The sequence below is a fragment of the Maniola hyperantus genome, chromosome 21 (assembly GCF_902806685.2).
Source record: "Maniola hyperantus chromosome 21, iAphHyp1.2, whole genome shotgun sequence".
In the NCBI taxonomy this organism is placed as follows: Eukaryota; Metazoa; Arthropoda; class Insecta; order Lepidoptera; family Nymphalidae; genus Maniola; species Maniola hyperantus.
In genome coordinates this window covers 5,370,316-5,397,058 of record NC_048556.1, presented here as the reverse complement: position 1 = coordinate 5,397,058, position 26,743 = coordinate 5,370,316, and the positions used below count along the sequence as shown (strand labels likewise).

General features: G+C 37.0%; 1 protein-coding gene across 2 annotated transcripts; it reads left to right on the top strand.

Annotated features, from left to right (window-relative positions):
- The first annotated feature begins 3,111 nt into the window (after window positions 1-3,111).
- LOC117992228 (facilitated trehalose transporter Tret1-like) lies at window positions 3,112-26,696 on the top strand. 2 transcript variants are annotated; one of them, XM_034979887.2, is made up of 8 exons: window positions 3,112-3,153; window positions 3,495-3,781; window positions 17,689-17,824; window positions 21,255-21,483; window positions 23,077-23,233; window positions 23,844-24,236; window positions 24,580-24,866; window positions 25,651-26,696. In XM_034979887.2, the coding sequence occupies exons 2-8, from the start codon at window positions 3,728-3,730 to the stop codon at window positions 25,973-25,975; spliced, it is 1,581 nt and encodes a 526-aa protein (XP_034835778.1). In that variant the 5' UTR covers window positions 3,112-3,153; window positions 3,495-3,727; the 3' UTR covers window positions 25,976-26,696. The 2 variants fall into 2 exon arrangements, with proteins under 2 accessions (XP_034835778.1, XP_034835779.1); XM_034979888.2 differs by having other exon boundaries at window positions 3,139-3,153; window positions 3,572-3,781.
- The last annotated feature ends 47 nt before the right edge of the window (window positions 26,697-26,743 follow it).

The following is a 26,743-nucleotide window of genomic DNA, read 5'->3' as shown; positions in this document are numbered from 1 at the left end:
GGGTGTGCGAGGCGTTCCCTCCCCGATTGCTATCTCGAGTCGCGACCTGTCGCGTACTATAGTTCCCACGGGATTTTTAAAACATTTAGTCGGCCATCATCTAGTAGGCAAAGCCGGGCTATAGAGTAAGTAGGCATATCTATCGGATGAAGTCGCGGGTAAAAGCTAGTCGTTAATAAAAAAGCTCTTAGTGTTTCAGAATTTGGCCGTGAGAATGTCTAGTGGCAATGCCATTGGAACTATTTTGATTGTTGTCTATTGATTTTAATCGATAGCGATCGAACGGGCATCTGTAACCAGTGGCCACTGATAAATTGAGAACCAGTGGTGCCTATGTACACATTTCGATGTTATCTAACTATACACCCATAGACTAATTATACACCACAAACATTTTTAATTACCAAAAAATTTGCTTAGTCAGAATTCGATACACCTGCACAGCCCCCGCGCTAACCCGATGCGGGCGAGCGCGTGTGCTGTGCGGCGCGATTTAGGTTTATAAAAATCCCTAAATAAATCGAGGGAACTCTTTGAATTTGGGATAAAAATAATATGCTCGATGATTACAGACATTGAAGAATTAAGATAAAAATGTAGGTAACATTTTTAAATATCATCGGCATTGACGCGACGCGCGACGCGACGCTTCGCTTTGACTCTGCTGTAATGTGCTTTGAGCCTAAGATAACAAAATACTGCAGCCCTCTGACAAAGATATTAAATAACTAGCTGATGCCCGCGACTTCGTACGCGTGGATTTAGGTTTTAAAATTCCCGTGGGAACTCTTTGATTTTCTGGGATAAAAAGTAGCCATGTGACTCTCCAGGTCTTTAACTATACCCATGCGAAAAATCACGTCAATCAGTTGCTCCGTTGCGACGAGATTAAAGGACAAACCCACAAACAAACACACTTTCGCACTTATAATATGGGTAGGGTGCTGATAAAAGACCCTGAAAAATATGTTCTCACCTCTGGATTACAGCTCAAGCTCAAGCAAAACCTTTTAAGTGACTTTAAAGCAATTCACTTAAGTTATAGGCATTCCTATTGGCCTAGAAATAACAGGTCAACACTAATTTGGATTACCACCCAACCAAGGGAACCATAAAAAAAACAGCCAAGTGCGAATCAGACTCACCCACCGAGTATTCTTGGAAAGAAATAGAACCAGTTATAGATAGGTATTTGGTTAAATTAATCTATGAATCTCTTTTAATTGGGGCCGTAAAACAATTCTGTGCTATTTTAGAATTATATAAAAAATATGTTTCAAAAACTTAAAATATGAGCTGAGAGAAAAAAAATTGTTTCCTAATTAGAAATAAATTAATATTCATAACTGAGATCGCCGCGTGCATTGACTTATTACTTCGTATGGACAGGTCCATTGAACAAACAAAATTTTCCCGACTCATTGGTGCTTTAGCATCAATGCAACCTCAGTGACGTCTGGATTTCAAACGGGTCGTTCATTAGTATCTAAGAGGTGGCGCTGATTTATTTGGTTCCAAAACCGTGAAACATTTTGTTCGCTTGGGCATATCTTGCCATTTATATCGATGGCCGCTTGCAAATTGTTATTTTACTTTTAGCACTTGTCTAGTTTTAAAACAGATAATAATTTTACAATTTACCATTCATGGCACATGGTGAGTTTTATGACATTCTAATTTCAATCCTATAAAGGTACTTTCAAATTCTAAGGCCGCGATTATGCCTGCAAGTTTTACTCACGTAAGTAGCTTACGTAATTAATTGACAACTGTTGACAACAAATTTAGTAAGGTAAATGTACTTTACATTAGTAAATATATCGTAAGTTCATCATGTAAGCTACTTGCGTAAGTAAAACTTACAGGTGTAATCGCGGCCTAAAGTTAGCCTTATCTAGTTAGTAATTACTAATTACTATACAAATGATGATTAATGGTCAGGTAGGTACCTACCTATTGCTCTGTAAAACACTAAAACATGTAGTTTTCGATGCAAAAGGTTTGGGCACTCTGTTGCACTTTCCAAATAAATTAAATTGCAATGTTTGTCTGTGATTTCGAAATAAATGTTTTTCAACATTCATCAACATCAACAACCCATCGCTGCACCGCCCGGCGCGGCGGCGCGGCGCGGCGGCTCATTGCGAGCCTCGATAGCTCAAAGCGAAAACTCGCCGGTTCAAATCCCACCAGTTGCACTAATGTCGTACCTACTCCAAGCACAAGCTTTTTGCTTAATTGAAGGGGAAAGGGAAATATTAGTCAGCATTATAAACTTGGCCAATATTCTTTAAAAAAAATAAAGCACGGGCAACTAAGGGACTTCACACACCTTTGAGAACATTATGGAAAACTCTCAGGCATGTAAGTTTCCTCACAATGTTTTCCTTCACCGTTAAAGCAGGTGACATTTAACTGCATAAAACGCAGATAACTCCGAAAAGAAATTAGAGGTCCCAGGATCGAACCCCCGACCTCCCGAATAGAAGGCCGACGTCTTAACCACTAGACTTTCACTGCTCTCGCCTAAACTATACTTCACTTGAACTTTGCGGACATAAGCTTTTGCATAATAAATTTAATAATAATATAATCACCGTAAATGCGTCTAACGGTCGATGATGAAACGTAAGTATAAGCGTCCATGCGCAAACCGTGGGGCCACGTACCTAAGGTAGGTATTTGATAGTATTATTATACATTATATAGTGAGGACATGATACCTCCATTCTCTTAAATCGAGACAGCACTCGAATGATTTCCACGCGTAATTTTTTATGATGTCAAAAATCAAACAAGAAGTAACCTATTCTCTGGTATATACTAGGCCAAGTGACAAATAGGTGTATTTATGCTATACTTAATGCGAGTAGTTATAACTTTTAACAAACCTACTGATTATTGCCAAAAACAACATTCCACACCATTGGATATACTAAGAATTTTTGAACTGATTTAAATATTACGCAAGATAAGATCGTTAATTTTCTAATAATTACTTATAGTATAAAAGGGCCTTTTCTGGTAGGACTATTTATAGACCGGTTTTGGAATGATTTATTAAATCAAAGACCAAGAATCACCACATGGTTAGTGCCCATCACAAGCTAAACAAGCAAGTCAGTGTTTGTTGTGCAACTGGAAAGTTAAGAGGTCTTAAGAAGTTTAAAATATTATTTAAAAAAAATCTACTCTAGAGTCTATTTCGGAAAATATCAAAAAAATAAAGTTGCTTTAAACTATTAAGTTAAAACAAAGCCTTTAGTAATAATATTTATTTGTATTTTTTTAATAAACAACATTATTATGTGCCTTTTCCAATTCAAATACCTATTTATTACGAAATAAAATAATCTTTTTTAAATATCTGAACAAAATACCAGATTGCTTAAGAATGAGTAGTCTGTGTTGTAACTTTAAGGCAAATTACAGGTAGATAGATGCCTACTATTAATTAATATTTTCTTTCGCCTTGCTTTATTTTTATGGTTTAGAATACCTCAAAACTGCTTAATAAAGAAAAAGAAATAAAGCACAACCTGCACAAAAGTGATCCACTTTAAGTGTTTAGCAAACAATTGAAGGCTTATACGAAACCGCACAATAGGATTAACAATATTGAATTATGAAGTTATCAGTGACTCGAGACAGTCACTTGGTGAAGTGATTGCATTGGAATTAGTGCAACAGTGAAAAATTTAAAGAAAAGTGGACAATTTGTGGAAAAATGACAAGGGGACAGAAAAAAACAATCAGCAGATCTCGGGTGGTGCTGTCTCAGGTATGTAGACGAGTAATATATTTGTGTAAGTATATTTAAGAAACTTGCCTACCTACGATGTAATTGCACGAAATAAAATAATACAGGAGCAACAAACTGAATGAATAAAAACATTCTTTATTTCGGCCATATTATAAAGATCATCTTCTTCTTCTTAATTTGCTTTATGGCTTTCAGATATCAAGATCATAATAATAATATTATGATTGTTAGTAATACGCACACGCCTTAAAAAAAACTAATGTTGGTAATCTTATAACTATTTACCTAATCCTAATACTATATTATCTAAGACAGGCCTAATTAGTCAGAATAAAAGATGTTAAAACTTTACTATATTAATATTGTTTTGATCCGAATGACAACAGTTTAATTCAATTTAGCACAGTTTTAATGCCGTTTCAGTTGGAAATAAATTCAAGTTTGTATTTTAGTGATCGAAATCTTGAACTTTGGACTTAATTTCAGCGTAGTTTTAGGTTGTTTTGCTTAGAAATTAGTTCAGATTTGTATTCAGTAGGCTAAAACGTCTAAAACTCCGGATGTTTTAAAAAGTACTTTGATCAGAAGTGTAATAATACCGTTTTGTTCAGCAGCTTCTCAATTACGTACATTCGTAGGCAAGTAGATTTCGCGTAGGATAAAGGTACCTAGTTTTTCCATGATGTTTTTAAATAGGTAAGTAAAAATCCGTATCAATTATTATGACTGCGAATGTGTATAGTGTCTTCCTGTCTGTCTGTCTGTTACCGCTTCATGTCTCATATTTTCAAACAATTTTGACAATATTTGGTACAGAGACAACTTGCATCCCGAAGAAGGACATAGTCTAATTTTTATCCCGAAAAACCAAAGAACTCCCAGGGGATTTTTAAAAACGTAAATCCACGATCGGGAGAAGTCATGGGCTTCATCTATTTGGTACAAAGATATAGCTTTCATCTCTGAGATGGACAGAGTATCCCGGAAAATCAAAGAGTTCCTACGGGAATTTTAAAAACTAAATCACAGCATTATATCGAACTCTTCTAAATAGGTACCTATATAAAAGGATTGACTGACTGATCTATCAACGCACAGCTCAAACTACTGGACGGATCGGGCTGAAATTTATTTAGCTATTATGACGTAAGCATCCGCTAAGAACGGATTTTTGAAAATTCAACCCCTAAGGGGGTGAAATAGGGGTTTCAAATTTGTGTTATCCACGCGGACGAAGTCGCGGGCATAAGCTAGTTAACTATATACCAAGAGAGTCTATTCATTAGAATCTGTTTTAAAGAAGGTTCTCAATTCGACGGGTAAAATTTCAAAATGGCCCCCATGAAAATTAAAAAAAATTTAAGTGTTATGTGTACGACGCAATGGGAGGGAGCTCTTCGTTGATGAGTCCGACTCGCACTTGGTCAACATTTTTATATTCCTGTAGAATTTTTAGTCCGTCGTAGACCGTGGTAGGTTGGTAGTTCCTGAATTTGTATTGCAAAGCTAAAACTCAACCAAATTTGGGCTAGGCAAGGCAGTCCTAAATTACTTAAAAATTGAAAAATATTATTTTGAATTTCTAAGTTCATTGTTGATGAAATACATAGTACCAAACACATTTCAAACTTTAGATTAAAACAAGTTTTGTATAAAAAATTATAAAAAATAAATAAAAAAAATTATGGAGTATCTAATGGTAAGTAGTTATCTTATCTGATTTGGTGATTTGGACAAACGTGAAATATAAATTTTGTAATTTGGATGCCAGTTTGGAAGGAGAGACAGATCCTGCCTACTCGACCTTAGTATGGAATACCTACGGTATAATATTATGATGACTGCGAAAGTGTGTCTGCTTGTCTGTCTGCTATCTCTTTACGATATATCTGTTTAACTGAACTTTAACGTTTAGTAGGCATAGAGATAGCTTGTATCACGAACATAGGATACTATCACGGAAAATCAAAGAGTTCCCACTGAAATAAAAATTTAATTGCACGCGGATAAAGTCGCGGGGCATCATCTAGTCTAAATCCGTTAAATATGGTTTATTACCTACTTTTTTATGAACGCCGTTATTCTAACTTAAGTGTACTCGTTTCTTATAACGAATGTTAGAGCCCATTTAGTGCTAACCGATAGTCAATATCAATGTTTTTTTTTAGCTGACTGTTCCAGAAGGAGGGTACCTATTATTTTTCGGGTGTATGTGACGTACGCTCGATGACCGAAATCGCTCATTGAGTTAAAAAATAGCTCACAACGCGTTGTGGATTTTGTAGAAAGGCAACGACGTGAAATTCGCGTTATAGCTCTTATGAAAAAGCCCACAACGCGTTACGGCAATGAAAAAAGGCCTCGACGCGTTTTGACCACTAAGCCAGTACAAAATCTGAGCACCCTGATCCTACGCAGTCTTGTCAGTACTAGTAGACTGTTTTTGTAAAGCGCGAAGCCAGAGGCTTGCGAAGGAGGTATTGAATGAAGCAACCCTACGAGGCCGAGTGAAGTGAAGGGGGAGGTGGCGAGCGAAGCGAGCCGGCGACCTCGTAGCACAACGAAAGTCGAGTAGGTGAGCTGAATGAAGGGGCGACGGGGTGAGTCTTCTGGCGTAGCCCATGTTAAAACTTGATCTTCAATAATCATCACCATCCTCCCCATCCCCTTACTCACCTCATCTTCTTTGTCACATCAAGTTTGTAGGAGTCTGCGTGCTCAGATTTCGTTCTAGTTTAGTGCTCAGAAAGCGAAGTGACTGTTCTTCATTGCCACAACGCGACGAGTTGTGAACGTTTTCCTAAATAACACGAATTTCACGTCATGGCCTTTCTGCAATATACACAACGCGTTGTGTGCTGTTTTTTTAGCTCAATGAGCGATTTCGGTTCTAGAGCGTAACATCAATATTGTGTAAGTACATATTTGTATGTGTCTCAGGTTAACAATCAACAGTTTGTATTTCCCCGCCTCATATACCTACTCTTTATCTTTACTGAAGATTAATTATTAAGTTATGTAAACTTCACTGCGCAGTCGGTTTTTTAAAATCAATTGGCTCAACCGTTAGTGAAAAAAAGCAATTTTTTCTCTAACGGTGCGTTATGTTTAAAGTTTACGAAGCAACTTTTTGTAAAATTATATTGATGCAACCATTGAATTATAATGTATGGATGCAACTGGCCTATAATGACACCACGTCAGAAAAAACATGTTCTCATAATCATTAGTGGTTCTTATTAAGATACGAGGTAGGTAAGTGAAACTTTCTTTTTAGAATTTCGTAGTAAAACCAAAAACCTTAAAGTTTTGTCCTGTCCATCCATCATCGTCATCAACTAATCGCCAGTCCACTATTGAGCACGGGGCTCCTCTCAGAATGCGAAGTCTTTGGTCATAGTGTACCAGGCTAGCCAAATGCTAATTGACAGACATCTCACACTTTTGAGAACATTATGGATAACTCTCAGGCATGCAGGTGAAACGCACAAAACTCTGAAAAGTTAAAGGTACGTGCCCGGGAACGAACCCCGGACCCCTCGAATAGGAGGCCAACGTCTTAACTATTAGCTATTCCCCGCTTTTTTCACATACCTACCTCATCACCTGTATCACACGAGTAGCGTGCCTGGATGTCTGCTGCACTTCGACCACCCGTTGTGCCAGATCCTTTTTTCCAAGCACATGCAAACTGCGGAATCAACTTCCTTCGGCGGTGTTCCATTTAGATTACAACATGGGGTTAGTCAAGGGGCAGACCAACAAATTCCTATAAGGCCGGCAACCAAACGGTTCCTCTGGTGCTGCAAATGTTCATGGGCGGCGGTAATCACTTCCGCCGTGAGCCGCCGCCTGCTCGTTTGCTCGCTATCTGTATTTAAAAAATACCTATCCATCAATATCACAGCTACTTCGTGTTATAGATACCTACTTGTTACCGATACATGTGACCTACTTTCAAATTTTGAAAAAAAATCAACGGAAGATGAGAAGAACAATTTGCTCTCCTCGTGATTAACTGCGGAACCCTAACATTATGCTTGTTCGATTCACACTTGACCAATTAATTATTTTTTCACTACGCGAAGAGCAATGACATTCAACACAAGTTTAGAGTACAATAATTAAGATCATTGATCAATGACACGCATTCAAGGACCCATTAAACTCAATAAATAATTAATAATTAGCCATTAAGATAAATTACTTATATGAGTGGTTTCTTGTTTTGTAAAATAAAAATTGATTTATTAATTAATAATAATTATCTCTGGACTTTGGCTTTCTTGTTTTTTTGCGATAGTGCGAGCCTTCACCGATAAAATAAATATTAATTTGAATTCTCAGTTAACAAGGCAATTTTCTATGCAAAAAATGTCAGAATAATAATTTTTAAAATAAAAATATTACAATAAAACTTAAAGCTAGCCTTATCTAATTACCTACTATATAAATCATGACCGCGTGGAATGGTGCCAAGAATACTGGCTGCATTTCCGCGCTTGACAGCCAGGCTGATCCGTTGCGCAAAAAATGAGCCAGCCCTTCTGTCACCAGATGAGGCTATTAATCGCGGTGAAATGTCTCGTATTTTTTTTTGCACTAAGACTCCATGGCCCCAGGGTCTCCACGCCAAACGGCACAAAAATGTAACTCTCTATAAGAGAGGCATACTTGGCCGCTTTTAAAATACATGTTTGCACCAAGAATTCAAATACTGTAACCATACCACGGCTTGTAGGTAGGTTCTTACGAGCGAGCATAATAAAAGAAACCTAAGATCCTAATAGAAATCTAAGCATGAAGCTCGCCCGACTTCAACATACTAAGTACCTACACCGTGTAGAAACATATTTTTTTCTTTATAGTGGTTTTGAAAGTTGGATTTTTTAATATTTTATTTTTATTTAACTCGATTCCTCATTATTAGACTCAATGTCAATTTATTAGCAAGCTACTCTAATTTTCTGAATTCCTTGCACTTTATGAATACTTATTTAAAACCCTACAGCAGTGAGAAAATGGTATACTTAATAAGTACATATTTATGAATTCTTGACCCTAGACATAATGACGACTTTCCGCCCTACTATTGAATGACGTGACATATTATTAAGTTGATTTAGAAGTTGAGCCAATACCTATTACTTGCTATTACTTTTATTTCTTGGTTGAGCAATTGCAGATTAAAGTAAGTGTCTCATTCTTGAACTGGGGCTTGGTTATAGTTTTCTACAAGGGTATTTAACCCTTCCAAATATAATATTTTATGCCATTACGAACTAGTATAACTTTTCAATAGTTGTGCTGGAATGGCGACCTCGCACCGGAAGACGCAGCGTTGGAAGACCCCCCACTAGGTGGCCGGACGACATCAGACGAGTTGCAGGGAGCCGCTGGATTCAGGCGGCGCAAGACCGTGGCGTGTGGAAGTCCCTACAAGAGACCTATTTCCAGACGTCTATCGATTGATGATGATGATGATGATGATGATAACTTTTCAAGATTACTTTCGTGGCAATGCGTTCCGTAATAAATATTCTGCTGTACGCTTATTCCGTTTATCCACCCCAAAACAGCCACCTTAGGGTGTGTACTCGGAAACGTGTGTCCATCTTTGGACGCCCTGGGGTGTATACTCGGATGTTTCCGAGTATACCTCTTAGGTTGGCTGTTTCAGGGTGGATAAATGAAATAAGCCATTCAGTATGGACGGCCAAGGCATCTCGGTACAATTTTGGCAACTTTATTTGACTTCAGCGTTACATTTTTATCTTGAAAACTTACTGGCCTCAAGAAGGATACCTAGGTAAGTATATCTTATTATTTAACAAGCATCTAGATCTAGTTTTATTCTAACTTCTCGTAGATAAATTATGTATTTTATAGGTTAATGAATTTAATTTTAATAATGAAGTCTACATATTTATTTTAAATATTTAAAGTATTATTCATGGACGGGCGTATCTATTTAAAATATATCATCGATAATAAGATATTTTACATTTTTTGTAGAAATCAGATTTTTTATTCTGTGGAATAAAATAAAGATCATAGAGATAATTTTCAAATCTATATTAATATTATAAATGCGAATGTACATATTATCTGTCTGTCTGTCATAATTTACTCATTTACGTATTATTTTTAAAAATAGTCGCAAAAGACATGGGAAAGAGCCTAATTAGCCTATAAACATAAATATGTGATATGTCCCTGCACTGGCTAAGGCGGAACTCATAAAGTCTAGATATTATTACTCTAGGTAGATACACTGTCTAGTATTAAACGGATTGTCTGGTTACCCGAGCATCCGTTTTGTCATCTGACCTCCGTAACTCGCAAACATAAAGCCATATAATTTCCACACTAGGCTACTTACTATGTACCTACCTATAAGAAAAAAAACCCAGTCAAGTGCGAGTTGGAGTCGCACACGGAGGGTTGCGTATGTGACATCGTGCAAGATATACCACTTTGTACCTAATATTTTTTATGGCGGCCATTTTTATTTTTTTATTATGCTGCTATCGAAATTCAGGGTCTGTATAAATTTCAACTCTGCCTATTACGCTTCATGAGATAGGTACTTACAGCTCGCCGCTGTCAGACAGATGGACGGACGGAAAAACGGTCGGATAACGGACGCTTAGTAAAAGGGTCCCGTTGCCACCCTTCGGGTACGGAACCCTAAAAACGATGCACGGAAACTGTGAATCGGAAATTATAATATTAGGTAGTTAGGTACCTACAATGTATAATAATAATATAATATAATAATAATAATTAATAATTTATAATCGATAAAATTTGAGTATTTTTTCAATCATAATATCAAAGTCTAGCATACATTGTGACTAAGAATAGGGTAAAGTGAAATCAAGACCTGGCTATCTGCAATCTGAGTTAGCCTAGAGTCTAGACTGTGGTGTGGAACGTAGGTACCAACTTCAACTTGATGGACCGACGAGTCTAGTAGAAAGTGACTAATGGGGAAGACTGAGGACTAAATGTGGGGGTGCTCATTAGGAAGGGCATGTCCAGCTTTGGAAGTCCACTGGTTCTATCATGATAATGAAATCAGTCAGTTACTAAATCATTTCAAGCAATATTTTACTAATCGGTAATTGGATAGGACCTTATTGTAATCCAAAAACCTTGGTCCCTCCGTCATGCAGGCCTCTGAGAATCATTAAGCTGCACATCAAATCGTTATTATAACTTACTAGCTGATTTCCGCGACTTCGTCCGCGTGGAATTAGTTTTTTGAAAATCCCGTGGGAACACTTTGATTTTCCGGGATAAAAAGTAGCCTATGGCACTCTCTAGGTCTTTATCTATACCCATGCAAAAAAACACGTCAATCCGTTGCACCGTTGCGACGTGATTGAAGGACAAACCAACAAACCAATAAACCAACAAACCAACAAACAAACACACTTTCGCATTTATAATAAGGGTACTGATAAGTTCAAATTCAAATTCAAATAATTTATTCAAAATAGGTAATAAATTACTCTTTTTGATTGTCAGTCGTTGGATTTGTAAGATATAGTGGTGCTAATTATTACGCAAACTTAAAACTAAAGCTATGAGGGTTCCAAACGCGCCCACAGATCACAGGACTTTTATTGTGCTTTAACCTTGACATCCAACATGCATGCGTTATCTTCCCGGTTATTATAACTAACGTCTAAGAATAATAATCGTTAAGCTAATAGAGGAAAACATTTTAACTCTAATAAATCTGTCTACACGTTCATCCTAAACCTGTTTTCCGCGTGCAAGCTTGTAGTAGGTACCTATATGTCAGTTATAACGGTTTAGTCTCTAAAGTTTAGAGTAGGTAATAAAAATCCCCTGATTCGAAATGTAGAATATTTTTATAAAATAAATGTTTGTTATAGTTCTTTGGCAGTTATTTTGTAATCACATTTTTTGTAACACAACTTTTTCCCAACAAAAAATTACATAATTGAAAGCTATAAAAAACTCTTAATAGTCATTTAAAAATCTTGTTCTAGATAAGAAGGTATATACATAAATTAGCATTTAAAAGGCCCACATTTACTAGATATTTAAAAATTCTAATAGTAGGTATGTGTGTGTCGGGATAACTCGCGACTTCGTCCACGTGGACTAGGCACATAAATTTTAACCCCCATTTAACCCACTTAGGGGTGGAAATTTGAAAAAAAATATCGTAGTGGATACCTACTCTTTACAAAGAAAACACCCCCCGAACATGTCTCAAGGACCAGCGGTTCAGGCTGTGCGTATATATTTACAGTCAGTCAGTTAGGACTTAGAATTTTATGTACACAGATAAATCCGTAGGTACTAACATTATGAATACGAAATTGTGTCTGTCTGTTTATAATATCTCTGTGTTAACTTTTCATATTAATTAAAATCAGAATAATAAAAAATAACATGTGACATTCATATTACCCTAATACACTAATTGATAAAAATATTACTAACCATTAATTTTCGTTATTGAACTTTTGACTACATTTCAATCTATCTTCTTCTATATATATATATAAATGAATCGCTGAATGTGTTTCTGATCGCAAATCTCGAGAACAGCTGAACTGATTTCGCTAATTCTTTTTTCATAATATTCCTTGAAGTACGGGGATGGTTCTTACGGAGAGAAAAATTAAAAAAAATATCGAAAAAGAATCGACTGTTAGGCGGTACGAAGTTCGCCAGGGCAGCTAGTTTTAGAATTAAAAAAATAGCTTTCTCACTCATCTCAGTTAAGGAATAAAAGGCTTGTACATATACAATTACTTCAGACTTCGGATATTGTTCCAACGTTGCTGGCTTTAAATACTATTAAACGTCAATTAGTAGGTACTCCAGAGAATATAGGCTACTTTTTATCCCGAAAAAATCAAAGAGTTCCCGCGGAATTTTGAAAAACGTAAATCCACGCGGACGAATCAGTCGCGGGCATCAGCTAGTCCATGCTTCATAAATCATTTGTGCGGCGACTTAAACTCTCCTATTCTACATTAATTCTGTGACCTTCCACTAGGACCCAAAATATAGCTAGCGGATAAATTATATCATTAAGTAGGTACCTCCTACCTATATATAGACTTAAATTAGAATATGGAATCGATTTGATTATTTAATTTATTATATTGGCACGCGATAGCTGATTGATACTTAATCTCTCGTAGGTACTAGGTAAGTATTTATAAACTATTTATAGACTATGCCTATAACTTCATTCACTTGGATATAGGTTTTACAAAAATCCCATGGATTCTGTTCAATTTTCCAGGATAAAAAGTAGCGTACGTCCTTCCCAGGGATGCAACTACAATCTAGGTACCAAAAGTCTAAATCGGTTCAACGGATGGGCTTAGAAAAAGGTAGGTAACAGATAGACAGTCACACCTTCGCACATTTATAAGGTTCGTTAGAACTGAATAGTATGTAATATACGTTTATGCGTAGGCTATAATTATATTTATGATGTCATAATGACGATGATAATGATGATGATGATGGCGGATATGACAAACAAAATGTACGGCAAGGAAAATTAAAATTGAGATACCTAATTAGATTTTATTTCTACTTCTGATGCCCGTGTGAGATTTAGAAAAAGAAGTTAAGACAGTGGGCTTTAATAGTGATGATGATTAATGAAATGTAATGACGACTAATAAAAGTTATCATCTATCATTTATTTGAACATGAAGGTAGTTGTAAATTTTGTCAGGTAAGGCCAAAATATTAAGTTATTAAAATCAAGCAAAGCATCTGCTGTATTATTTTAATAGTAATATAACACCCGCAATTCAGATTTTATAAAAATCCCGTGGGAACGATTTGAATTTTCGAGATAAAAAGTAGATTATGTTACTTTCCAGGTCTTGAACTATACCAATACCTGTGAACTATATTATATGCAAAAAATCACATCGATATGACAAATCAACAAACTAACAAACTTTCGCTTGGTAATTATATTATTATAGATTTATGTGCATGGAAGATTCTCAAAATCGTTGATCGTCAAAGGATATAACGAGATGGACCAATTTTAACGTTCTGGCATTTTCCAAAATTCACTTCAAGGTTAGCAAAAGATGATGAAATCATCTTATCATATAATTATCTAAATATATAAAAGGAAAAGGTGACTGACTGACTGAGTGACTGACTGACTGACTGACCTATCAACGCACAGCTTAAACTACTGGACGGATCTGGCTGAAATTTGGCATGTAGATAGCTATTGTGACGTAGGCTTCCGCTAAGAAAGGATTTTTGAAAATCCAACCTCTAAGGGGGTGAAATAGGGGTTTGAAGTTTGTGTAGTTCACGCGGACGAAGTCGCGAGCATAAGCTAGTTTAGTGATAAAATTTAATTGATTCAAAGGCAGTGGAAAAGTACACAAAAAGTGAGTGGGTGCGTTTAAAACTTAATTAGTATGATTTTTAAATTCGTGTCTTTCATAACGTATAAAAAAAATCAACCTACACATAAAGCGAAACCGGATGGCCACGGGCCTATACAATTAGATTCTATAAAAACTACATTAGACATCGTTGATGTTCAAGTGGCAATAAACCGAACGCGCGTCGGGGGGCCTCATCAATCACTGTTCGTAAGATATTTATCGATACTAAGCAAATAAATAAATATAGATTTGTGTCACGTGTCTATTATATTAATTTTCTTGACAGTGGCAGAGCGAATAAATTGTATAGTTCGTCATCATCATGATCCTGATCAACCCATCACCGGCTCACTACAGAGCGCGGGTCTCCTCTCAGAGTGAGAAGGGTTTTGGCCATAGTCTATTGTGGATAATAAGGCCATGTGCGGATTGGGAGACTTCACACACCTTTGAGAACATTATGGAGAACTCTCAGGCATGCAGGTTTCCGCACGATGTTTTCCTTCACCGCTAAAGCAAGTGATATTTAATTAATTAAAACGCACATAACTCTGAAAAGTTGCGTCTGTTGAAAAGTCTGAGGTGCGTGCCCGGGATCGAACCCCCGATTGTCCGTCCGTCTGTCACAACCTTATAAATTCTGAATTACTGAACGTAATTACTTCAAATTTAAACATAATAATGAAAAATTAAACATAGTAAACCGATGGCCTTCAGCCGAATATTGCATAAAAATATAAAAAGATTTATTTCTGGGGGGCTCCCTATTCGAAATGGGGGGCATTAAAGTAGACATTGAATTCGACGATATTATTATGTCAAAAACGGCTACATATTAGAAATTGAAACTTGTTTACAATTTCAGTTATATCCTTGCACTTGGACAAAAAATACTAAAATTAGATAAATATTATTAAAAAAACGAAATTATTTCATTTATAATGGGCATCAGTATTGTGAACATAATTTCACAATAGGTAAATAATAGTGAAGCGAACTTCTTGCGTCACTAACTACATATATAGCTTTAACGGTTATTCAAAAATTTTTTTTACAAAAAAAAATAAAAACCATCTTCGATACACAAACACTAAAAATTTAAAAATAATTTAATTTATTACCGAATATATTATGTACTAGCTTATGCCCGCGACTTCGTTCGCGTGGACTACACAAATTTCAAACCCCTATTTCACCCCCTTAGGGGTTGAATTTTCAAAAATCCTTTCTTAGCAGATGCCTACGTTATAATAGCTACCTGCATGCCAAATTTCAGCCCGATCCGTCCAGTAGTTTGAGCTGTGCGTTGATAGATCAGTCAGTCAGTCAGTCAGTCAGTCAGTCAGTCAGTCAGTTAGTCAGTCAGTCACCTTTTCCTTTTATATATTTAGATTAGTTTATGTAGAGTTAATATAGTTCCATAATAATACTTTTTGGTGCCGGTGCCAATTAGCTTTAGCTGCGCGAATCGTCTAGACTTCATATTTTTATGAGACTCCACAATGGCACCTCAATGTGGAGTCCTCCTCTTTTTGAAGTCGGTTAAAAATTGACTGGCTTCCGAAATTTAGGACGCCACACAAAACATATTAGACTCATGGCATGATACTTGAGAAATAAAATCATGATAACTCGAAAAATATTTACCTACGTCTTCGACAATAAAGATTAGCTGTTAAAATAACATTTTACACTAGATCTTAGTCACCTACTTACCAATGTATGTTCTTTTACTGTACATATAAAAATCACTTTTGACTGCGGTTTTGCACGTACGAAATTGAGGTAAGTATACATTATGTTATTATGTACATAAATGTAGAAGCAATTTAGGTAAATATATATTTTACTTTATTGCATATTGATGAAACACATTAAGATAAGAAGATTGCAAGAGACTAAAAGCTTCTGCAGGATTTTGACCTTGCTTTAAAATAAATGTGTATGCCATTTTGCTTTAAATATCTATCAATACATCCTGAAATAATATAAAGATGAAAATTGTGTATCACTGTCTTACCCATCTGCTAAGCCAATTTTGACGAAATTTGATACAGGTACTTTAGCTTGTATCGCAGAAACGGAGCTTTTAATCCCGGAAGTAGTTGCCATAGGATTTAAAAAAAACTAAATCCACGTGGACGAAGTCGCGGGCATCACCTAGATTGTATACTATAATTAATATTTATAGAAGATCTAGTTATCATAATAATGACACTTATTATTTTCTTGCAACTATTATTCTTTGTAAAGCTGTTGTTAGTAGGTATAGGAATACCTAACATACTGTAATAATCGTCATGAACGACTGTATTTGAATATGATTTAAAACCTAAAAAAAAATCGGCCAAGTGCAAATCAGACTCGCGCAGTGAGGGTTCCGTAGTACAATAGTATTTTATCGTCATTTTGCACTTATCAAAAACTACTTGCTAGATCTCGTTCAAACCAATTTTCGATGGAAGTTTGCATGGTAATGTACATCATATATTTGTTTAGTTTTATCATTCTCTTATTTGAGAAGTTACGGGGGGGGGGGGGGGGGGGGGGGGGACGACGACGACGACGACACATATTTTACCACTTTGGAAGTGTCTCTCTCGCAAACTATTCAGTTTAGAAAAAAATTATATTATAAACCTCAATATCATTTTTGAAGACCTATCCATAGATATGGGTTTGATGAAAAAAAAAATTTTGAATTTCAGTTCTAAGTATGGGGAACCCCAAAATTTATTGTTTTTTTTCTATTTTTGTGTAAAAATCTTAATGCGGTTCACAGAATACATCTACTTACCAAGTTTCAACAGTATAGCTCTTATAGTTTCAAGTAGCTGTGACGGACAGACGGACAGACAGACATGACGAATCTATAAGGGTTCCGTTTTGTGTGAGTGCGACGATCGCATCTAGGGTTGCCAGGTCGCCAAACCTAATAGCCGGACAGACCAGCCAGTTTGGCCGGACATTTGGGTAGAAAGGCCGCACACACACATACACATTATTGAGGATTTTATGTCTTAGTATTGATAGGTACGACAAAAAAATGGTATGTAAAATTAGGCTTTTTTATTATTGTCATAAATCTTGGTGTCAGGCGGCATTGCCGCCTGCGGGAGCGACCGACAGTCGACTCGCCTGCGCTCGGCCACGCTCGTTTGCGAAATGTAAAAAGCCTAACAAAAACCGGACAAGCCGTTTATTTTGGCCGGACACGCAATCAAAAAGCCTATCTATGTCCGGCTTTATCCGGACGCCTGGCAACCCTAATCGCATGAATATCGAGTGAAAAATCAATCTATTCGCGCGTTGTTCGCGTAGCCACGTTCTATTTTAGGGGTATAAACGCGATCTGTATACCTTGCATAACTTGTATATAATGTCGTACGCGTCCATTTTGCGAATAAATATACCTACTATACTAAGTACGTAGGTATTACGAGTAGTAGGTAGCTACATACTTATCTGTCTAATTTGATAAAATGTTTGATTTTTCAGGTTCTAGCATGCGTCGCGCTTAACGTTCTGCTGATCGGCCTAGGGATGTCTATCAGCTTCGTCACTATGGTCCTACCCGAAGTGCTCGACGCTAAGGAAGGTCTGACGATGAACCAGTCGCAGGCCTCGTGGTTCGGTAAGCACTCATGCACAAAGAAAAACAAGTCAAGTGGGAGTCAGACTCGCACACGAAGGGTTCCGTACCAACACTTTTTTGTGGTGTAACCAAAATTCAGTTTTCAGATTTTCCCTTTACTTGAGCTTATAGCTTAAAGAGATTGCTACCTGCCATATTTCATAATCCTAGGTCAACGGAAAGTACGCCATAGGTTTATATTCTCTTGACGTTTTGCTGGTGAATTGTTATTTTAGGGACCAGCAATTACTTTATGAATCATGATTGATTTCCAAGCCTAACTTCTCAACTGCGATGAAGCAGAGTACATCACTCCTACGTGCTCCTACTACTACAAACTACCTAAATACCACTGTACCAAATTTCATTTAAATCCGTTCAGTAGTTTTTGCGTTATGCAGGCACAGACAGACAGACAAAAATTCCAAAAAATAAAAATGTTTTGACGTCTTTATCAATAGGAATGTTTTCTTCCATTAAAATTTTCATAAAAATATATTTAATGTACAGAAATCGCCCAGTTACAGTTTTATTACAAGTATAGATAGATAGATAAACTTCTAACCGAATGATGGCGCTGTAGTATATTATATCGCGCTTTGGTACAAGCTTAGTCCAAGTACTAAGGCTACAAACAATTTACAAGGTACAACCAAGAAAAATAATCTGTACACGTAATATTTTTTTTGTAGAAGATGCCTTTTCGGTATCTTTGTTGGATATCTGTTAATAATTGTATACTATCGATTCGATATTATGTTACTTAGCAAAAGTTGCTAGGTATAATAGAAACATAGATGTGTGTAAATAAGCGATGTCATTTTGTTTGTGAGCCCTCGTCTATAACTACTATTAGAATGGTAGGGGAGCCCAAGAAGGATTTTGAGATTTACTCGAGCGCGTCAGATTACGGTAAGGTAAGTTAATTAGATACAGAAAAGCGTACATTTTAATAATCTGATAATCTGGGCGTGACATGTGCTGCGTTTATGCACCCTCTAATTACAGCTATCTCCGCCACCGCTCCAAATTTTTCGTAAGTCCGTTTAGTCGCACGGTAGCGCGTTCCAGTTCACCCATACCGCGCACTTTGGCTGCGCTCAACGCACTGCTGAAGGAGTCCCCTCGCTGTGACATATTTGCTGACAAATGGGCTGACCTCATGGGTCAGATCTTGCACTTTTGTGAAAATTTATAATTTTGCTTTTTAAAATTTATAATTTTAAGTTGTTAATTTTTGTAAGTATGTTTATGTTAGTTTGTACTCGTATTTTAATTAGTGTAATTGGCTTTATGGCCGTTCTAATTAAATAATAAATAAATAATAATAATAATAATAATAACGACATCTGTCGAGCTTGTCGCCATCCCGGCGAGTCACTCAGACATGTGCTTTCGGGATGCTCAGCGCTTGCCAACACTGAGTATCTGCACAGACACAACCAAGCAGCCAAAATCCTTCACCAAGAGCTTGCTCTGAAGTACGGTCTCCTGGATGAGAGGCTGCCGTATTACAAGTACACACCGGTGCCGGTACTCGAGCGCGACGGAGTCCGGCTCTATTGGGACCGGTCCATCATCACGGACAGGACTATTCTAGCGAATAAGCCTGACATCGTGGTGGTGGACCGGGCACAGTCGAGGGTGTTTTTGGTGGACATCACCATTCCGTATGACGAGAACCTCGTGAGAGCTGAGACGGAGAAAAAGCGCAAGTATCTCGATCTGGCTCACGAGGTTTCCGACATGTGGCATGTGGAGTCCACTGAAATCATCCCAATCGTCATATCTGCGAATGGGTTGATCCCAGTCAGCCTCGCTCAACATCTGAGGCGACTGGGGTTCCGTGGCAGTTCGCTCGCAGCCAGGATGCAAAAAGCGGTCTTGCTGGACTCGGCTAGGATAGTCCGCCGATTTCTTCACCTGTCGCCCTGACCCCCGGCCGTTTGGTCTCCCCTGCCGGGGTGTAACCCTCCGCCCGGTACAAATATGTATGTATGTAATGTTTATGTAGGTTTATTTATTTTTATGTATGTAAGTATATTATAAACTTTTTTGGCTTTTATATGTATCTATTTTGTACACGGGCGTGAGAGCAAATGATATATAATAATAATAATAATGAGGAAATGAGAGTCACAAAGTTTCAAAAATCAGCCATGACTTTTGGTTGCATCCAAATCGTTAGCCTTTGAATAAAATAGGCACTTGAGAATTCAGTTAACATCCCTTCTCAATATCTGACGCGCTTGATGTTTGGTTCTATTTTCTTTTCTTTTTTTTTAAATTTATAGACTCGCGCTTGGCTGCAATAAGACCTGGTGGCAATTGATGATGCAGTCTAACATGGAGCGCCCCCTTCTACCCCTTCATACGGCTACCTCCACGATGCAAACCGGCAAATTAATATTTTTCCGATAACAGAAACACGTGGGGCGCATACACTAAGATTAATATCTAAAGCGAGTATTTCTTTGAGACTATTTTTTTTATATTTTTAAAAACCTGTACACACTCTCCCCATCATAGAAAGGGCATAAACCATATAACCTTTTTTTCTTTTTGGCACCTAATCTTCACAATCCAATAGGTCTCCATGACGCTCTAGTAAATCTCTGTTTAGTCTCTTGGGCTCCCCTACTAGTAGTATCAATGCCTAGATCTCATTTTATATGTATCTATCTACCTACTATTATTAAAGACGTCTCACTGTATTCTAGCATCCACAATAACATGAGCACGAAGTGAATCCTATTAAAGGTAAACCTATTAGGTACATGGCATTGAATTTAAAATGTTAAGGACACGTCGTAGTCTACAGTACTGCCAGCATTTAGACATCGATCCCTAGAATTTTGAGTTACTAAACTTACGTTTAGATTAAACCCATATATCTATAGATGTTTTAACTATTATATTTTAATGTAGATAACCGACATAGTACGACGACTAATTTGTTGGTTTTATTTGTCGATATTTCGACCCAACTGCACGGCTCTGCAGTGCTGCGAGAGATGAAGTTCGAGTTGTTAAGGGCAGCAGCGAACTACCCTCTTTCTGGTTTTTATCGCTGGAACTTCACGAGCTGTCCGGCAAAATCCGACACTCACAACGTCACTATAATATGTTAGATGTCGTACGACGCTGTCAAGTTGCTTGATTGCGGTAGAATGACAGCTACAATGTCACGATCGCAATCACCTCTGATTGGTTGACGCTCGCTCTCTATTGGCTGCAATGCATTGTTGCAACAAGAATAACACAAATTCAACCAATCACAACAATTGAGATTGTAATAATGATTGATGCAGGTATTACGAAATCGACCTACTGGTTGGTGTTAATCGTAGTATGTACCTGTTATCTACGTTAAAATATTATGTCAAATAAGCTTAAAATCATTAGTTTTATCTAGTGTTATATTTTTCAGGCAGCATGGCGTTTCTATGTCAGCCATTGGGCAGCATTTTCTCCGGCCTCATTCTGGACTACTTTGGGAGAAAGAAAGCCCTGTTCCTAGTCAACATCCCACACTTGATAGCGTGGTTGCTCATGTACTTCGCGTGGGACGTCCCTTCCTTGTTTCTGGCAAACGCACTTCTGGGCATCGGTACGGGGATCATGGAGGCACCATCTGTGACATATGTTGGAGAAGTGAGGTAGGTAAATAAAAACCAGTCAAGTGTAGTGTTTCAAAACTATCGATACTTTGACTATCGATAGTATTGCAAAGTGGCAATACTATCGATACCAGCCGTAGTATCGATACTGCAAAACAAGCAATACTATCGATAGTATCGAAAGAAGAACTTTAGTATTGCCTCCATAAACGGTATTGCTTGTTTTGCGCTATCGATACTATCGATAGGTTGCAGTTACTATCGGTTTTGCCTTAACTAACAATAGAATATCGATAGTTTTTTCGATAGTCTATCAAGTATGAAATTTTAATTATTTGTTGTTATAGTAGCAATAAAAACACACATTCTGCAAAATTCTTCAACTCTCTATTTATTACAGTTTTCGAAATACAGCCCGCGTACAAACGGACGGACGGACGAACAGCGGAGGTTTATTTTATTTGTCAAAGAACAGCGCACTGAACTACACACATAAAATTACCTAAAATGTTTTTACGGACAGTCACAACGAGCATTAAAAACGAGGTTTAGTAATAGTGTAGCTAGGCTAGCTTTTTTAGGGTCCCGTTGGCCTTCGGCTACGAAGCCCTAAAAAAGCTTATTTATTCATCATAATCATCATCAACAACCCTTCGGTGGCTCTTTACTGACCCATGGTCTACCAGGCTGGCCAAGTGCAGATTGACAGACTTCACACATATCTGTATCCCGGAGATAGACATAGGATGTTCTTTATCCCCGAAATTAAAGAGTTCCCACGCAACTTTTTAAACCTAAATCCACACGGACGAGTCGCGGGCATCAACTAGTTCACTATAATATGTAAAAATAAATTAAAATAATGAGCATTTGTTAATGAACCAGGTGACGAAACTAGGTACATTAATTTTTTTAGGGTTCCGTACCTCAAAAGGAACCCTTATAGGATCACTTCATCGTCTGTCTGTATGTCTGTCAAGAAACCTATAGGGTACTTCCCGTCGACCTAGAATCATGAAATTTGGCAGGTAGGTGCTAGGTAGGTCTTATAGCACACGTAAAGGGAAAATTCCGAAAATCGTGAATATGTGGGTATCACAGAAACAAATTAAAATGGGTTCATGAACAAATAATTAGTATTTTCAAAGAAAGATTAGTATACAAAGTGCGGTACGGTATCATATGAAAGGGACCTGTACATTATAAAACAGATTTCTATTTATTTATATGCATAATAGTTTTTGATCTATCGTATAAAATGTCGAAAAAATACAACTGTATGGAGCCCTCGGTGCGTGAGTTTGACTCGCACTTTGCCCGTTTTTATAAAATTAACAAAATTAAATTTATATAAAAAAATTAGGTACGACATTGCGATAAGCCATCGATAAGCAGACACCACCTTTTAGTATAATGAGCAGTGTTATTCTGTAAGCCGACAGCTTTGCTTTCAACGTCGAGGTCGGCTAAGCTACAAGTAAATTTTTAAGAAAGCTATATACTTAACGATTTTTTATCGTGAGCGCTTAGGTACTGATTGATACTGTATTTAATAACAATACTGTAGTTTGAATATTTTATAGTCTTACTTGTATGGACGTTGTTGGTGTAAAAAAACTGTTTGTCTTTCAGTGATCCATCTGTCCGAGGCATCCTTACAACGCTGACCAACTGTTTCACTTCAATTGGGATGTTCATCGCGTACCTACTGGGTACTGTAGTGTCATGGCGACAGGCAGCACTTGTGTCGCTTACTGTACCTTTGACGACGATGGCACTCGTGTTATTTGTACGTATCGCGTACCTATAATATCTACTCGTAATTTAGTATAAAATAATATAAAACTATTAGCCCCCTGAAATAAAGCTTTTTATATGTTTTTATGCACTATTCGGCTGAAAGCCATTTACATACTATGTTTGAATTTGAAATAATTATGTTCAGTAATTTAGAAGTTTTAAGGCTGTGTCAGACGGACAAGTGCAATTTCACTAAAGTAGACTCAGAGACCTCGCTCCGCTCGGTCAATTATTGTAATATACAAAATTTACCATTTACCATTAATTTTACCATATTGTACCCATAAGTTTACATAAATTAATAATATAATAATAGGTAAATTATATTAAAATATGTCATTATTATAATTATTTACATAATAGTGGTTAGGCTCGAAAACAACCTCGTCAAGAAGGTACAGTGTCGTATGTCGTATTATTTTATTTAAATACAGCCGCTTATTGCCCTTTAATAACTTATTCATTCTTGATGAGTAATAACTTATAGCCTTCAAAGTAGCACAGTATAATAACATACCATACTCTGTGGAAATAGATTCAAATGATAGAGGAGGCGGACGTAGTAGTACTTTTCTTCAATCCAGAATTTATTATTTCAGGTTCCAGAAACTCCAATATGGTTAATATCAAAAGGTCGTCAAAAAGAAGCATTACATTCCTTATGCCGACTACGAGGATGGGCTCAACCAGAACATGTCCAAGACGAGTTCAACCAACTCATAGAATACAACAACGCTTACAAAGAATGCGTAATTTGCTCCGAAGAAAGAACGCCGGAAGGTCAACCATGTGAACATTCCAACTACAACATTTTCAAGAAAACGTACCTAAAATATAAGTATGTGTTTTTCGTCAAAGAGACTTTGAGACCGTTTGGGCTGGTAATGGCATATTTCTTCTTCCACACCATGAGTGGTTTGATACCGGTTAGGCCTAACATGGTTAACTTGTGCATAGCTTTGGGAATGAAGTTCGACCCGAAAGCTATTGTGGTAAGTAAGTTATTATAACAAACTAGCTGCCCTGGCGAACTTCGTTTCGCCTAGCAGTCGATTCAAATTTTTTAAATTTTCCTCTCCGTAAGAACCATCCTCGTACTTCAAGGAATATTATAAAAAAAGAATTAGCGAAATCGGTTCAGCTGTTCTCGAGATTTGCGATGCGCAACACATTTAGCGATGAACTCCTGAACTCTGAACTAAAAACTAAACTAAAACTCCTGAACTTTTTTTCTATCGTGACACAGGTTTGGTTCTACAAACAAATCCAACACTAAATGTAACATGGCTGTAGTAGTAGATTTATTATTTTAAAATTATATCTTCTTTCTTCCAGGTAACAGTCGGAGTGGTCTACATATTAATGAACCTCATCTCAGCAGCTGTAGTCAAATCTATTGGAAAAAGAAAACTAGTCCTAATATCATTATTCGCCACAGCATGCTGCAGCCTTGCTATAAGCATATACGCAGGAGTTAACCTGCCTTTCAACGTGTTTTCGTACGAACCAAACACGTTTCCAGAACAGAAGGAGTTTTTACCCATTATTCTGTTTATGTTACTAGTCTCGTTTACCAGTACGGGTATACCTTGGGTACTGCTTTCGGAAGTTTTTCCATTCAGGTAATTTCTTGTTATATATTTTATACATAGAGGCAGATTACCCCTAAGGCAAACTAGGCACGTGTCTAGGGGCGCGAGGGTACGAAGGGGCGCGTACGATTATGTAGAGTTGGATCAACAACATTCTCACTAGTCCAAAAATAATTATGCTAAAATTTTAACTAAATCGGATAAACAATGAGTGCATAAATAGGTTCTGATTTAACGACTCCGAACAGACAGAAAAACATAAATTTATGATTTTTATACGTCCATATCCAAGTAAAGTAAGGTGGACGGACGACATCAGACGAGTTGCAGGGAGCCGCTGGATTCAGGCGGCGCAAGAGCGTGGCGTGTGGAAGTCTCTACAAGAGACCTATGTCCAGCCGTGGACGTCTATCGGTTGATGATGATGATGATGAAAGTCTGAAAGTCTGCCGACTGTCATGCTCTGGATTCTGTTGAGACTGGCCCGCATTAGCGACAGCAATCATTCTTGAGGCTGATGTGCTACAGAAACGCTACATATAAACATATTGGCTGATCACAAACAATTATATCGATTTATGTATTATACTAGCTTATGCCCACGACTTCGTCCGCATAGACTACACCATACCTCTATTGAAACCCTTATAGGAGTTGAATTTTCAAAAATCATTTCTTAGCGGATGTTTACGTCATAATATCTATCTGCATGCCAAATTTCAGCGCGACCTCCCCCCAGTAGTTTGAGCTGTGCGATGATATATCAGTCCTTTTCCTTTTGTATACTTAGAAGATTGCTGTTTCATTTTTTCAGGAGCCGGGGCATGGCGACTGGTTTAGCGGCCGCTCTAAGCTACATCATTTTCTTTTTAGCTTCAAAAACCAACTACAATCTAGAATCAAGCTTTCACATTCATGGAACATTTTTACTTTACTCTATCATAGGTTTTATTGGCACTGTATATTTATATTTCTTCTTGCCAGAAACAGAACGTAAAACTTTAGTAGAAATCGAAGCGTATTATAAGGGGAATCAAAAAATATTCGCCGATGATTTTTTTATAAACGCTTTCAAAAAGAAAAACGGCAAAAACAACGATGTTGACTGTCCTATGCTAGTCACTTGTAGTAGTTTGTAGGTACTTTTAATAAATAGTTGTTGTTTTAGTACTTTTAATAAAATTCTCATTTTCTTAGAAAAATAATACAAATTTTGCTTTTGTTAAAATGCTTACGTTATGTTAGGCTGGTGCCATGCCGTATTTTGTTATTATACTTAAGGTTATTAATTTTAGTATCCTTATTTATAATTAACTAGCTTATGCCCGCGACTTCATGCGCAAATTTCAAACCCCTAGATCACCCTCTACGGATTGATCCCCTTCTTAGCGGATGTCTACGTCATAATAGCTATGTGCATGCCAAGTTTCAGCCCAATCCGTCCAGTTGTTGCAGCTGTACGTTGATAGATCAGTCAGTCAGTCAGTCAGCTTTTCCTTTTATATATTTAGATGTAGGTATGTGAGAAATTATCTTACAATAGGAAAGTTATACTCATATTGAGTTTTAGCCTACAAAATTGTAAAATTTAATATCTTTGTACTGAATTCACATAAATGACTTAGATCTTATTTTGCCTAATATAAACTTCATAATCTTGAAAATTGTGATAAAATAAATAAAAATAAAAAGGGCTCTATGATATAGCACAAAAGATCTGTATCAAATCAAGTACAGAGTGTGGTATTTCGCACAAAAATATTTATATGGAAATACCAATCCAAATCAGTTAATAAAAATTTATGAGATTGGAAATGAAAGTGAGACTCAAGTTTTATAGAATAAAGAATTTATAAGTTACGTTTCTTTTATTTATTTTTCTAGTCGGTGACGGTTTCATAAATAAA

Excerpts from the sequence above, each read along its gene's own strand:
- LOC117992228 (XM_034979887.2), top strand. The coding sequence starts at position 3,728 with ATGACAAGGGGACAGAAAAAAACAATCAGCAGATCTCGGGTGGTGCTG. Across the intron at positions 3,782-17,688 it reads CTCGGGTGGTGCTGTCTCAG|GTTCTAGCATGCGTCGCGCT; the intron begins GTATGTAGACGA and ends TTGATTTTTCAG. Across the intron at positions 24,237-24,579 it reads TCGACCCGAAAGCTATTGTG|GTAACAGTCGGAGTGGTCTA; the intron begins GTAAGTAAGTTA and ends TCTTTCTTCCAG.